The sequence below is a fragment of the Bos grunniens genome, chromosome 2, assembly GCF_055505025.1.
Source record: "Bos grunniens cultivar Pamir isolate PY7600 chromosome 2, Bosgru_T2T1.0, whole genome shotgun sequence".
Taxonomy (NCBI): Eukaryota; Metazoa; Chordata; class Mammalia; order Artiodactyla; family Bovidae; genus Bos; species Bos grunniens.
In genome coordinates this window covers 75199533-75215261 of record NC_141166.1, presented here as the reverse complement: position 1 = coordinate 75215261, position 15729 = coordinate 75199533, and the positions used below count along the sequence as shown (strand labels likewise).

At 37.0% G+C, this 15729-nt stretch overlaps 1 protein-coding gene across 2 annotated transcripts in view; it reads right to left on the bottom strand.

Annotated features, from left to right (window-relative positions):
* UBXN4 (UBX domain protein 4) overlaps positions 1-15729 on the bottom strand; it is a 29833-nt gene that overhangs the window by 4854 nt on the left and 9250 nt on the right. For both annotated transcript variants that reach the window (XM_086351241.1, XM_086351231.1), the window contains exons 4-10: positions 15004-15122; positions 14181-14355; positions 10590-10683; positions 7419-7473; positions 6510-6674; positions 5682-5809; positions 1410-1512 (exon numbers count right to left, since the gene is read on the bottom strand). In XM_086351241.1, coding sequence (XP_086207367.1) covers positions 1410-1512; positions 5682-5809; positions 6510-6674; positions 7419-7473; positions 10590-10683; positions 14181-14355; positions 15004-15122 — 839 coding nt within the window. The remainder of the gene's footprint in view (positions 1-1409; positions 1513-5681; positions 5810-6509; positions 6675-7418; positions 7474-10589; positions 10684-14180; positions 14356-15003; positions 15123-15729) is intronic.

Sequence of the window (15729 nt, the reverse complement as noted above, 5' to 3'; positions counted from 1 at the left end):
TTGTCGAACTTAGTATCTCACAAATACCCATTTAGGTTATAGGTATTTCATATTAAAAACATGAAAAAATTCTAAAATGAAAAACTAAAATTAAAAATTCTGGAACAGATCAGAATTTCCCTCGTATGGCATGAGTTTTTGCCTCTTCCTTGACTCAAAGAGTAAATGGTCCATAATCAACCCATATTACACACATAATCCAGTCCTAGGAATTTACAGTGGGCAAGCAACACAATCACCTTCACGCTGTTAAGTCACCTATACTTGTAAAATCTTTCAAAGGGAGAATGTAACTTTTGTTTTTTGTAATATTTTACTCTAGGTCATATATATACATATACACACATATATATACACACACAGACACACACACCACCACCCCCCGCACCCCCTGACTGTTCTCACTTAACATCAGGTCACTAAATTAGATCACTGTACTGAGGTGAAGTTCTAACAGGACTGATGCAATCAGAGATCTCTCTTTACTCCTGTGATTGCCTCACTTACCTGTGGCAGAAGCAAAAGACTCAGGCCAGGGCAGGCCATTTGAGGAGGCCCCAAGTGGGGCCCCAAGGCAAAAGTGGAATGAAAAAGGCTATGTGGAGTGGATCCTACTATTAAGCTTGGTGAAAACAGTTAATAAAATAAGTTTATTGTCCAGCCAAGCTCACCAGTGGAAGAAGCTTTTTAGGTATCCTTTTCCTGGGACCTATTAAGTGACATAGCCGACTAAATGCAGAAGAGATCTAGCAGAAAAGTCTGAAACCTAATTTCAATCTTGAAGTGATACATGAAATACTGGTACAAGCCTCATTTTGAATACATAATCTATCAGAATAAAAAGTAATTGGAAAGTACTCATATCTTATTTTCTAAGATGTTTATTTCACACCCATTTTGTTCAGATTTTGAACAAGGCTAAATTCTGGAAGTAAATTCCTGAGGAAGATACTTGTTGCCAAAAACAGATTGATTATTGATCTTTAGTTTGACCAATCAGCAGATGGTGGGAAGATTGCCAGTCCCACAGCATTCTAAGCAACTTGCAGAAAATTTGCAGAGAACCAAGAAAAACTGCATCTTTTATTGAGGACAGCTCCTTTAGACTTCTGGAAAATCACTTGCTTTTCATTCCTCCAGCTGAATGTACTGAGCAGTGAGAAAAGTTTCCAGAGTCTATTATACGGTGTCAGCAAATCCCTCTTTTCATAGAACAAGCAGATATGCTGTTCCCATATGGCACTCATACATGACGGAAGCTCCACAACATCCCAGAGACATCTTGTGCCTCCCTCCTGGGGATAAGTCATGACTTACTCATACTCTTCCAATTCTGCCTGGAAATTTTTCCCTCTTACACTTAATAACCCATTCATCGACCTTCATTACAATTCATGACATAAATTTACCTGTGCAGCAAACTGTCTAGCTTCTTCTAGAGGAGCATCAGAAGGGAATTGATTTGTAAAGGAAGAACCATCTGGAAGACGGAACTGAATTCTCGCAACAGTGCTGTAAGAAAATGAAAATTAAAAGTCAGCATCTTTACCTCTACAAGTTCTCAAACTGTAAAACTAGGAGAAGATGGAAGTAAAACTGTGTAATGAAAACAGGAATTTATGGAGAGTGAGGGAGGGGAATTGGAGAAAGGTGGTCAAAAGGTACATACTTCCAGTTTAAGGCAAATAAGTACTGGGGATGTAATGTACAATAGGGTGACTCAGCTAACACTGCTGTGTGGTGTAGGGAAAGCTGCTGAGAGTAAATCCTAAGAGCTCTCACCACAAGGAAAGGCTTTTTCTTCTTTATATTGTATCTCCCTGTGGCCCTTGTACAACAGGGGTCTGAAATGCACGGGTCCGTGTGTAGGTGAAATTTTTTTCAATAAACTGCACTATCCATGGCTGATTCAATCCACAGATGCAGAACCACAGATATGGCGGGCCAACTGTAAAGTTATACGTGGATTTCTGACTAGACAAGGGTGGCGCAACCGTGGATGCAACCCCAACTCTTGCATCATTCAAGGGCCAAGTGTATATGAGAAGATGGATGTTAGCTGAACATGTTGTATCAATCACTTCAAAATATATGTAAATCAAACCATCATGCTGTATTCCTTAAACTTATTCAGTGATTATGTCAAATATTTCTCCAATTAGAAAAAAAACTTTTACAGTAAAATCTCATTATTTTTAGCAAGTTATTTTGAAATATAATTCACATAAAATTCATCCTTTTAAAATATACAATTCAGTGGTTCTTAATATAGTCAGAGCTGTGCAACCATCATTGATTCCAGAATATCCTTATCCTTTAGAAAGAACGAAAGCCCATCAGCAGTTAGTCCCATTCCTCCTCTCCCTGCCCCTGGCATCCCACTCATCTGCTCTGTCCTTCTGGATTTGTCTGTTTCTGGCATTCCATATAATGGAATCGTAAGATGGGTGGCTTCTGGGTTTTGTCATACAGCATTTTGTTTTCAGGTTCATACATGTTGCACCATGTGAAAATACTTCATTCTTTTTTTTGGTGAATAATATTCCATTGTATGGGATATATATCCATTCTTCAGTTGACGGACATTTTAGTTATTAGCACATTTTGGCTATTATGAAGAATGCTGCTATGAATACTCACATACAGGTTTTTGTGTGCAGACTGTTTTCAACTCTCTCGGATGTATACTTAAGAGGAGAATTGCTTAGCATTTTGAGAAACTGCCAGGTTGTTTTTCCCAAAGTGGTTGTACCATTTTATAATCCCATTAGTAATGCAGGAAGCTTCCAAAATCTCCACATTCTTGCCAAGACTTGGAGATCACCTTAAATTGACGCATCCTAGAAAGTGTGGTTTTGATTTGATTTTCCTAGTGACTAATAATGTGGAGCATCTTTTCATGTGCTTATTGACTATTTGTATATCTTCCCTGGAAAAACATCTCTTTAAATCCTTTCTCCATATTCAAATTGGGTTGTTTGCTTTTTGTTGTTGACTTCAAGTCTTCTTTTTATATTCCAGTTACCAGTCCCTTATCAAATATATGGCTTAAATATATTAAGCCATATAATTAAATATTGGAGAAAATTAAATATTTTCTCCAATTCTTTTTTTTTTTTAATTGCACCACGTGGCACGTGGGATCTCAGTTCCCTGACCAGGGATCGAACCCATGACCCTCCAATGGAAGCATGGAGTTGTAACCACTGGAGCACTAGGGAAGTCCCTCCAATTGTGTGGGTTTCTTTTCCCTTTCTTGATATCTTTTGAGGCACAAACGTTTTTAATCTCGGTGAAGTCCACCTTCTCTGTTGGTTTCTTTTGTCACTTGTGCTTTTGCTGTCTAAGAGGACTGCCTAGTCCAAGATCACAAGAAGTCCTTATTTCCTGCCCCCAACAAGAGTTTATACTTTTTAACTTTCACACTTAGGTAGATGATCCATATGGTGTGTGAGATAATGGTTCAAGTTTATTATTTTACACCTGGATATCCACTTGCCCAAGAAGCATTTGTTGAAGAGACCATTCTCTCCCCCATTGAATGGTCTTGGTATCCTTTTCAAAAATCAACTGATCATAAAGATATAGGTTTATTTCTAGAGACTCAAAGTCCTCTTATAGGCATACCTCAGAGATGTTGATTCCACATCACTACAATTAAGTTATCACAATAAAGGAAGTCACATGGAATTTTTGGTTTCCCAGTGCACATAAAAGCTATACTTATACTATACTATAGTCCAATAAGTGTACAATAGCATGTGTCTAGAAAAACCATGTACATACCTTAATAAAAATACTTTATTGCACAAAATGTGATCAACTGACAACACAGGTTTGCCACACAACTTTGGATTTGTAAAAAACTGCTATAAAGCATTAGCACAACAAACCAGGTATGCCTGTACATCAATCTGTATGTCCATTCTTATGCCAACACCACGACATCTTGGTTGATGTACCTTTGTAGTTAAGATTTAAAATCAGGAAGTCTGAGAACTTTGTTCTTTTTCCAGACTGTTCTGGGTGCCTTGCATTTCCATATAAATTTTAGAATCCGATTCCCGCAAAAATTTTGGCAAAAAAAACCCAACTGGGATTTTGATAGGGACTGTGCTGAATCTGTAAATCAGCTTGGGGGTAAATTGCCACCTTAACAATATGAAGTCTTCTGATCTATGAAAACAAAGTATCTTTCCGTGTATTTAGTTAGGTCTTCTTTAACTATTTCAATTATGTTTTCTAGTTCTCAGTGTATAAATTTTACACTTCTGTTAAATATATTCTTAGGTATTTGATTTGTTTTGGAAAATAGTTCTTAAAAAGCCATTTTTCTGGGCTTCCCTGGTGGTCTAGTGGTTAAGAATCTGCCTGCCAATGCAGGAGACATTTGAGTCCTGGTCTAGGAAGCCCCCACATGCCCTGGGGCACTTAAGCCCATGTGCTACAACTACTGAAGCCTGTGCTCTGGAGCCCCTGCTCTGCCACGAGAAGCCACTGCAATGAGAAGCCTGCTCACCACAACCAAAGAGTAGCCTCTGCTCACCACAACTAGAGAAAGGCCATGTGCAGCAATTAAGATCCATCACAGCCAAAATAAACGAATCAACAAACATTGTTAGAGTAATTTTTCTGATTACAAAAGTAATGCTTGTTAATTTTCTGATATGGAAAATACAGAAAAGTACAGAGAAGAAAATAAGTATTAATAGTAATCCTACTAGCAGTATGTACTAGAAATCTGAATTTCTGTCTTTGCAACATACTTCTGTTTGAGGAACTGCCTTATCCCTCCAATATGTCACCCATTCTGGTATGATTATCAGTAATATTTCTCGTATCTCCTTCACCATAGGAGTGGGCATGTCTACTATCCCAATCAGCTAGCCCATACATGTGACAAAGTGATTGGTACTAAGATGGCCCATGTGACCCAAGCAGGGCCAATCAGAATTCTCAGTGAATGAGAATTCACTTCTTTCCTCTCTAGGATCAGAAGCTCAAGATCAAGAAGGTGCCAGGAGGCCCTAGGCTTTCCTGACAATATCTGAAGAGTTTCTCTGAGAATAAAGCTAAAACAGAAACCAGGAGACTAAAAAGAGACAGAAAAAGTCTGATGATACCCTTTAGGTTCCTGGATCTAGCGATGCCTAACCAAATCTATCACTGTAACTCCCAGGTGCAGAGCCAGGGCATTCCCTCTTTTGTTTAATCCTGTTTGACTTGATATTCTGACAACTGAAGAATTCCGTACACATGTCACTGTTGTTCAATCTCTAAGTCATGTCCGACTCTTTGCAACCCCATCGACTGCAGCACACCAGGCTTCCCTGTCCTTCACTGTTTCCCAGAGTTTGCTCAGACTCATGTCCACTGAGTTGGTGATTCCATCCAACCACTTTATATCCTCTGTGAGATCATCACTGTAACCATTTTGATGAACGTGCTTTCTGTCTTTTGAAAGAGATTTCGGCTTTCTTTAAAACATCATGTATTTAGTACTGTAAGTTTGTACATTCACATTCAATGACAAATACCATTGGCAGGTGCCAACTTATCAGTATATTCTTCTGAAACTATTTATTAAGCCACAGAATAAATCAGTTTTAAAGAGAAGCCCACAACTGCTTTTCTCCTTAGCCGCCACATACATCCATACACTTTAGCAAGAAATAAAGTACCTTCTTTCTTTTGTGGAAGTCTCTCTCTTGATTTCCATCTCTGCCTGTTTGGCCAGCAGGGCGGCAGCTTTAGCAGCTTCTACTTCCTCCTTTGTCTTTGCAAACCGAGCAGCTCTCTCCGCACGGTCCTTGAAAACAGTTGTTAGATATTAATTATCTTTCACTGCCAGAAAGATCTAGTTACACATTTCCAACATATGGAACACAGATATGCATGAATTCCTTAAGACCATACATGAACTTCATCACGCTGGATCTGGCATTTTTTAGTTTTATCAACTGTCAGGAACCACAGTTATTGTTAAACAAACAAGGACTTGATTTTGGTCACTATCTCTCAAGCCTGGAACAAGGTCAGTAGATAATATTTACTGAATGAATACATGAACAAACAATATTAAGAAAGGAGGTTTTCATATGTATTACAAATGCTTAATTCTAAAACCAACTGATGCAAAACCATCCTAAGCTTCATGTGCCTAAATCCTTTGAATGTCCTAAAAAAGAATGCTTAGCACTAGAGGAGACTGTGAGGGAGCAAATTCTTGGCTTCTTCCCTGGGAATCTTGAAAACTATCTTTGACTACTGATAAAATTCATAACATAACATGGAGAAAAATTACTTCAAAAGATTATCTCAGTTTTAATCTTAACTGTATTTTAATTAGACAATTTCTAGTAAAAGAAAACTGAGAATTAGTACTCTCTGAGTCACTAAAATCCACTATTTCTGTGTACCCTGTCTGGTAGCAAACCAAAACCACTGTGCCTGGGAAAACAATTTCACCAACGTTCTAGAGTCAAGCATTAAAAATAAACAACACTCACCAGAGCAATCTGCTGTTTTATACGCTCTCGAGCTGCCCTATCTTCTGCCTTTTCTCTGTTTCTTTCCTCTAACATTCTTTTTGTTAATTCTTCTTCTTGCTTTCTTTTATAATCCAACATTTCTTTTCCAGTTTTCCTCCTCTCAATTTCCTTCTTAATCTCTCTCTGAATTAAAGAAAAACTAAGTTTTATGAACCAGAAACAAAAATTAATAATCCTCTGTGAATACCATTTTGTACACAGGGTGTAGGCTACAGCTAAAGGAACAGAACAACTTCACAAAATGTAAGAGTCTAGTAGAATGTATTAATAGCGTGGGTCAGTGGTCAAATCCTATCAATTTATAAGTCTTTGCCAGTGGTTTTGTAAAGATTATCATGTGGTCAATGTAATTTGGGAAAAAAAAAAAAAAAACCAACAGAATTACAGGTTGTCCCTCCAAGGACAACAAAGTAGTCATTTATTTGGCCTGAAGATATAACCTTCATATATTAGAACCCCAAAGAGATGATGAAGTTTAGGTGCACAGTGTAATAAAAATGAATGGTGAACTAGAATACAACACCACCAGAGGAAATATTCAGCAAAATGTCTACCCATTTCTTTTTCACAAAAAGGAACTAAAACTTTGATCTGCATCAAATCAATTTTAATTCAAGTCCCTTTATTCTCAGTGTAAAAGATTCACTGCAAAGGGAGAAAAGATGGTCTAATTTATTCCTAGCCATTTCCAAATATCACAACAAAGTGTATACTGTGACTTTACGACAGAAGACTGGTAATGCCCCTTACTGTGCTGCAACGTTGAACTACAGGACCAGGGAGTCATCCCATGTGCCAAGCTAAATAAGAAATCAAACATTCCCTCATGGAAAGCAAGAGGAAAAAATACTAGGCATATCAATTTACCTGTTCTTCCTCTTTCCTTTTCTCTTCTCTTCTTTCTTCAAGTTTTTTGGTTAGTCTGTATTTTAAAAGTTTTAAAAATACATTAAGAAAGTTTAAAAAAATGCATTAACTGAGATACATTATATTGAAATAAATTACATTTAGAAGATTTCTTTAGCTAAAAACTGGGGAAATGTGGAGGCAAACAGAAAAAGCTCCTAAAGGCTAAGCAACAAATTCTCTACCTAGCCCCTGGCCCTGAAAAAAATCCACAAGAATCAGGGGGAGCCATAAGAAGCCTCCCTCCAGCTCTAAGGGCCTTACCTCCTACATACCACTAGAGTTCCCTTTCCTCACCTGATTTATCGGATACTGTTTTTTTTTTTTTGGCTACACCATGTGGCTTTTGGGGTCTTAGTTCCCCAATGAGGGATCAAACCTGAGGCCTTGGCAGAAAAAGCACAGAGTCCAATCCAGTGGCCCACCAGAGAATCAGATATTGATTTTAAAATGTCTTAAAATATATATATATATAAATCAATGACTTAAAAATGCTTTACCTCTTACATAGAAGAGGAATATAGCACAGAATTGATAAAAGCAAAAAGCTGAAGGCTAACATTTATAAAGACCAGTAACACCAAAATTGATTTTGAACTGTGAGAAATTCATCAATTAAAAACTAATGATTCTGAAAGCAGACAGTGGTAATGGTTCCACAACCTTGTGAATATATAAAAACCCACCCAATCTGCATACATTTTGCATTTTATGGTATGTGAATTTTATCTCAGTTTTTAAAAACTAATGGCACTTTTTCTCAGAGGGGTTTGGGTTGCACAGGCACATGCATTTGTTAAAACTCAGCTGAAGAGCTCAGCCAGAAATCTAAGGGATGTTCAAAGATGATGGTTTAGAACCCCAAAGAGATGATGAGGCTTAGGTGCAGATGGTGAGAAAAATGAATGGTGCGCTAGAACGCAGCAACACCAGAGGAAAAATTCAGCAAATGTCCACAGGTTTCTTCTTCATAAAAAGGATGTCAGAAGGACTTAAGACCCAACATGAAGGGGTTCTGCTATAAATCTAGAGTATTCTGTGCACTAAAAAAAGTTACGAGAGAAATGAACTGAAACACTTTTAAGAGGGGAAAAAAAAGGACCCATGAAACATCTTACTACTAAGGGAAATTATAAACTTGAATAACCACTTTGGGAAACTGTTCAGCCAGCATCTACAACCCAGAAATTCCCACTCCTGAAAACATACCCGAAAGATACATTCACCAAGACATGTAATAAAAGAATGTTCACAGCAATCCTATTCATAACCAACTCAAACTGAAAATAATTCAAACATCCATCATCAGTAGAATAGATAAATAAATCATGGTATAATCAATACACAGTCACTACAGCTATACAGTTATGAGCAACAATTTGAAGTGCTTATATGATTTAATTATGTGATCATGGCTCAAATTTTTGAAACGTCAAGCAGCTAATAGTTACTTCCCAGTGAAAACTGTTTCATTATTAAGATCTTTTCAACATTTTACCTAATTTAAATATTAGAATTCCTTTTTAAAAGCTTTTTTAAAAATTGGGTGTATGTATCTTCTAAGAGCACTTTGAAATTTTTTTTCCAGTTAAGGAATCTCAAACAACTCTAAAACCACTCTGTCCTGACCAGGCTAACTATAAAAGTAATAATGTTCAATGAAGAAAATGGGCCAAAACAAAGAAACATCTAATTCCAGTTTCACAGATACTAGTATAAGCATTTTGTGCATGTCTTCAAATATCTTCTGGGGTTCATTATCCTATGTAACACATACACACCAGTATGTGTACATATTGTTATTTTGTAATTAAAAATGGCTTATTATATTCTACTTGCAGAACCATATAGGCAGACACTAGTAGACATCCCTTTATGTAAGAATGGAAACTATTTGGGGGAATTCTCTGGGAGTCGACTAGTTAGTACTCTTAGCTCTCACTGCCAAGGGTCTGAGTTCAATCCCTAATAGGGGAAAACTAAGATCCCACAACTCATTTGGTGTTTAAAAAAAAAAAAAAAACAGAATGGAAACTATTAAATAACAGAAGCTCCCCTTTCCCACAGCAATTAAATAGCACTTGATCCCACCTCACAATAAAGGGCTACCTTTATTGTGTTTCTTCATATTCCCTCCAATTCTCGAAATCCTTTCCTGAGTTTTCGTTCTCACTTCACTCTAGGATCCCAAGGTGATACAAGTAAGGGTGCATGGTGAGGGATGTGGTGTTAGTAAAGTAGAGAGAAACAGAGGAGGAAGAGCCTCTGAAACTCTCGTTCCCTACTGCTCTTCTTCCAGACACACACCATTTCTCTCCACTGTGAGAGGTCTATCCTGCCGTGCACCACCAGATCCTGGCCCTGCCACACTCATAAAGAACAATCAGAATCAAGGGAGGTTTTGCTAAAATGAAGCTCATTTATACTGAACCGTCCATGAACTAACCCAAAAACTCAATGACAGCAATCATGAATCTTGGTTCCCCATAATATCTACGTCAACAAGAAAATATCAAGTCTAAGTAGTTTTTCTTAATTTCCATATAACACTAAGTGATTTTTAAGTCAAGATTTTAAAATATTCCTGCTTATCCATTCACCATTAACTCAAGTACCTTTTAAGAATCATAGTATAAGATTATGATTTGATAACTACTGTAATATTAGAAAGTACTAAACTAGAAGCCACAAAAAGTCAGAAATTTGATTATCAGACTAACAGCACGTGATACTTAATAGACAGCCACATATGCAGAACCCAGACTCAGTGCATAGTCATAAAATTGGCTGCCCATCTGGAACTTATCCTGTGACACAGAGAGATAAAAGCAGAAGTGACAGATGGAAACACATATACCAAAATACTAGTGAAAGAGGGACTGTTAAAATTATCAGACCTAAAGCTGACCAATGACTTCAGAGATATACACAAGTTCTTACTTCTAGAATATATTTTCTATGGATACAAATAAGCTGGTCAAGAAGTAAAAAATTTCAACCTAGAATTTTAAAATTTTTTGTAATTTTAGCCTAAATTCAAATTAATGAAGTAACCCAAATTCTAATTAATGAAGTAACTGAAAACCACCGTCTATTAATAACAAAACACTGTGTCTAAAAATAAAAGCAAACCTTTCCACTCTGACGGTGAGGTCTTCAGTAGGTCTCTGATTTGAACATCCACTAGGCTCTTGAGACACAGTGGTCTGGCCTGAACTTTCTCCTCCTTAAATAATAAAAGAAAAAAAAAAAGAAGAATGCCAATTTTTAAAAAGACATATATCTTTTGGGTTACAACATCTGTTAACAATCTTGTTTCTTAAACATATTTTCCCTAGGGATGGAGTAGGTGATAAGAAATAAACTATTACTAACTCTGCAAGTTTGAACCTGGAATAACAGTATATAAGTAGGAAATAAGGCAGTTACTCAGCTGAAAGCCACCAAAATAAAACACGCAGAAATATTAATCTGGCAGGAGGGAATATAACAAAAGCAGAATAGCATGCCCTAGCCAGGGGCAGGTTCTGCTCGAAAGCAGCAGGGTCCAGTATCTTTGGTATCCATTAGGGCAGCCACTAGTCAGTCACGTGTGGCTACTGAGCACTTGTAATAAACTAGTGCAGGTCAGAGACTTTTTCAACTGTATTTAATTTTAATTAAAAATGCTACATGTGGCTGTGGTTATGGTATTGAAGAGTTCTAGGGAATTTCCTGGTGATTCAGTGATTAGGACTCTGCAGTCCCACTGGAGGGGGAACAGGTTAGATTCCTGGTCCCACAAGCCTCACGGCAAAAAAAAAAAAAGGGGGGGGGGCCGCGAAGCTCTAGAGGCCAAGTATGATACTGGGTATTACTAACGTTATGATGACCCATGGGATCTGCTTCTTCAGACCACAATGATTCCTAGAGAAGCTTTTCATACCGAATATTTCATACACTAATATTCTTTTAAGGATTTCTTGAAGGACAGAATTTTGTCCTGGTCTGCAGTAGAGGATAGCTATGGTCTGGTACTCCCTTTCAAAACCTCTGCTATTTCCTTCCTTACCACTCACTAACAACTTCATTATTCCTTATATGTTTGATCTTTGAAACAGTATGGACTGCAGAGCAACAAAGTCTGGGTTAAACCTTGTTCTGTCACTTGAGTAAGTTATTCAATCTCACTACCTTACCTATAAAAAACTGCATAGACTTGTTAGGAGAAATACGTGCTACAGAAGCACAAGACTGAAAGTTGTACTAGGACTGGCACTAAGTGATTCAGTTATTACAGCAGTAATAGAAATATTAGAATTACTAAATAGAATCAATGGTATGTATGCATGTACTCCTACCCTGACATTCAGTGCATCACCTACATAACTTGAAATCAGCCACAGAAGGATTATTTACACTTCGGAAATTAGTAAACACTACAAATGAGGGCTTTTCTCCCTCGCTACAAAAAACTTTTGTTAAATATCTACTAGCATATCATGAATGCAACCCTTGAGTAAGAAATGGTAATCTCTAGCAGCCAGTGTGTGTTCTATAGGAAATTAATGTTTTCTTTAGTAAGTAAAATGAATGTCAAGGTCATTAGATGTTAGCAAAAAATATTTAAGAAAACTTCTGAAAATAACCTGTGAACAAGCTGAAAAAAAGTGTTGTGTATAACAATTAGTGAGGTGGATCTATGACTCATAAACAAAGAAAAATGGATGGCAATCAGCTAAAACAATTGATAAAAATCCAAACACAGTAAAATTACTAGAGGAAGTTCTGTCTTTAGGTTTAAAGACAACTGGATTATCATGCATAACTTATCTCCTGATAAAAATGCACAGCAACACCCATAAAGTAGTCGTGACAAAAAAGAATAAACCTGACTTCAACAACTAAAACCAGCCTGTAGTATTACTTCCAATTTAGAGGAATTTTTACAAATTATCATAGGGATGTACCAAATCCAGACTGTGGGAAACTATAGAAAAAAACCACTGATGACAGTGGGAATCTATGAAAATCACTGACTAATAATGATATATTGGACTCCAACTCAAAGCTGGAAAATTTAGTGTAAATATAAATATTGCCTAATTAATGATAAAAAAGAATCAATGTTAAACTTTCCAGGATTCATAAGAGATAATCACATTCTATTTACATTTTCTAAAATGCTTTTTAAGATATTTTTTTTTTGTGACGCTGCTCAGCTTATGGGATTTCAGTTCCCTGGGCCCTTGGCAGTGAGAACATGGGAGAGGTCCTAATCACTGGACCTTCAGGGAAGTCCCAATATCAACATTTTTAAAGATGAAATGATATAATGCCTAAGTGTATCCTAATAATAAGTGGCAAGGAGATACGGAAAGGAAGCACAGATGAAACAATATTGGCCATGAGTTAAAAACAGATGGAAGATAGGCAATGGGTTCATGAGATTTCTTATACTATCTTCTCTACTTCTGTATGTTTAAAATTTTCCATAATGAAGCTAAATAAACAAACAAAAAAACTACAAAGAACTAAGATTAGAGTTGCTACTCACCTCAGATAAGAGAGTATAACAGTCTGAGCCTAAGCAAGTTATTTACCTATTAAACCAAACACAAGAATGCTCTTTGTGGGAATATAACAGAATCCAGAGTGTTATGTGTAACTCTTTAAGTAGTACTAAAGTTAATGGGAAATTATAGAACATCGAATATGGGGAAGAATTTTGCTAAAGCCTAAGGGGTTCAACAACAGAACAAGATTCCTAGCAAGGTAATGAGCTTCCTCTCATTAAATATATTCAAATACAGGCCTGACGATTATCTATACAGGAGCTAGAGCAGGATCACCTTTTAAGATACTAATCTAAAAGTACTTCTTGGACTTGCCTGGTGGTCCAGCGGTTAAGAACCCACATGCCAATGCAGGAGACACAGGTTGGATCCCTGCTCCGGGAAGATTCCACATGCCTTGGAGCAACTAGGAACTGTGCACCTGCGCTCTAGAGCCCATAAGCTGCAACTGCTGAAGTCCATATGCCCTAGAGCCCATGCTCTGCAGTAAGAGAAGCCACTGCAATAAGCAGCCTGTGCGCTAAAACTAAAGAGCAGCCCCGGCTCACCACAACTAGAGAAAGCCTGTGAGCAGCAATGAAGACCCAGTACAGCCAAAAATAAATAGAATAAAAAAAATAATATTCTCGCTTTGTATCTAACCCTACATTGCCTGATACAAAGCTATATTATACAAAACAAGTGATTGTACATGATCTTTAAAATATTGTATAGAATTTCTCTCTGCCTTTTCTATCAACCTCTCTGCAGTCACAACTCTTATTGCTACAAGCTCTATTTTACAATTAACTTTTTTTTCATGTTTTTTTTTTAAATTTTATTTTATTTTTAAACTTTACATAATTTTATTAGTTTTGCCAAATATCAAAATGAATCCACCACAGGTATACATGTGTTCCCCATCCTGAACCCTCCTCCCATCTCCCTCCCCATACAAGTGAAATCACTCAGTTGTATCTGACTCTTTGCAACCCCATGGACTGCAGCCTACCAGGCTCCTCTGTCCATGGGATTCTCCAGGCAAGAATACTGGAGTGGGTTGCCATTTCCTTAAATTAAGTGAATGTGAAGGGGAAAAATACAGTATTTTCATTTTTAAAAACATTAATCCAGTCTTCAAAATGAAGTAAAGTGTTTAGTGTACCCAAAAGGGTACACTAAAAATTACCTGTTGCAGAATCTGATTTTGTATCAGAAGTGGATGGCGTCTCACAGAGCTCTACATTTCTGGACTGACAGTTTTCAGAAGTGTTGTTATGTTCAAATGAGGCAGATGGAGTAGAGACTGAACCTTCTGATTGGCTACCATTTGCCAATGATGCTTCACCTTTTAATGAATGCATCTAAGGAGGAAAAAAAACACTGATTTTAATTACAGGTAAGAATCTAAATTTACCATGGTATATGAGACCAAAAAATGAGGAAGTCAATCTATACTCCACAGAAGTGAGAAGTACTGAACCTCCCAAGTAAATCAATCTAAAATGTATAGTCCTAAACATGACATAATCAAACTATGGAATTCAACAGCAAGGTGACAAGAGCATTAAAAGATTTTTAAACCACACTGTTGATTTTTCTTAAAATGAGAATTCAAGGAAAAAGGTTACAAGCTGTATTAGCCATATGCCCAAAGTGGATGGAAGTGAGAAATTGAGTAAGATCTATAAAACAAGTCAAGTAATATACTATTAAGGACCTTAATGTGAGAGCAATACTCTCTTGCAATAAAGTAATAGTGACTACATTGTGTGGTTGGGTGACAGAGGAAAAGGGAAGGGAGAATAAGAAGTCACTCATGTATAGGCACCTCTAACTTCATAAAGTGGTTTTGAAAATCAGTCCAGAAAGACAGTATTAACTACCTTTTAAGTTTAATAGCATGGCTAGTTCCTGAATATTTAGAGTGACTCCAAAAATATTCCAATGTCAAGTTCTTGACAGATCATTTTCCAATGTTTATACAAAGAACCAATTCTGTTCCTTCTCACCTGCCGGACTTTGTGGATTCTGGTAACAAGTTCATCTGCAGAAATACTTCCTGCTATTACTTCCAAAGGAATTCCACTGTCTCCAATAAAAAAACTGGAGGGAACACACACTACAGGATCTGCACAGTGTTATCAAGTCTAACAACTCATGAGAAACAAGGGAATAATTTTATTAAACACTACTGATTAAAAGAAACAAAATAATCTTTGTGAATTTCACAATAAGCTAACCTGTTTACAAAATAATTTCAACTAGTTTATCACTATGTGATACATGAATTGATTTATTTCTATCGCATATATGTAAGTGGAAAACACTCATTACATTCCCTTCTATCATGACTTTTACATCTATCTTATCTCTTGCCAGCTACTTCTATTAAATAACATTCCAACTGCATCATATTGCTTTCCAGCTATCGTAATCGCAATTTTAAAAAGCTCCCCAAGGGGCCTTCCTTGGCAATCCAGTGGTTAAGACTCTGTACTCCCACTCCAGAGGGCATGGATTCCATCCCTGGGATCCCTGGTTGCAGGATCCCATATGCTGCACCTCACAGGCAAAAAACAACAAACTCCCCATGACCCCATTTGATACAGTGCACTGTCTGAAAGGACAATCAGCAATATAAAGTTTCCATAAACAAGAATTCATCAGTTCTTAAATAAAAACAAATGATTTCTAATTGTTATGCATCAACCAAAAGAAAGGTAAATCCTCAAGCA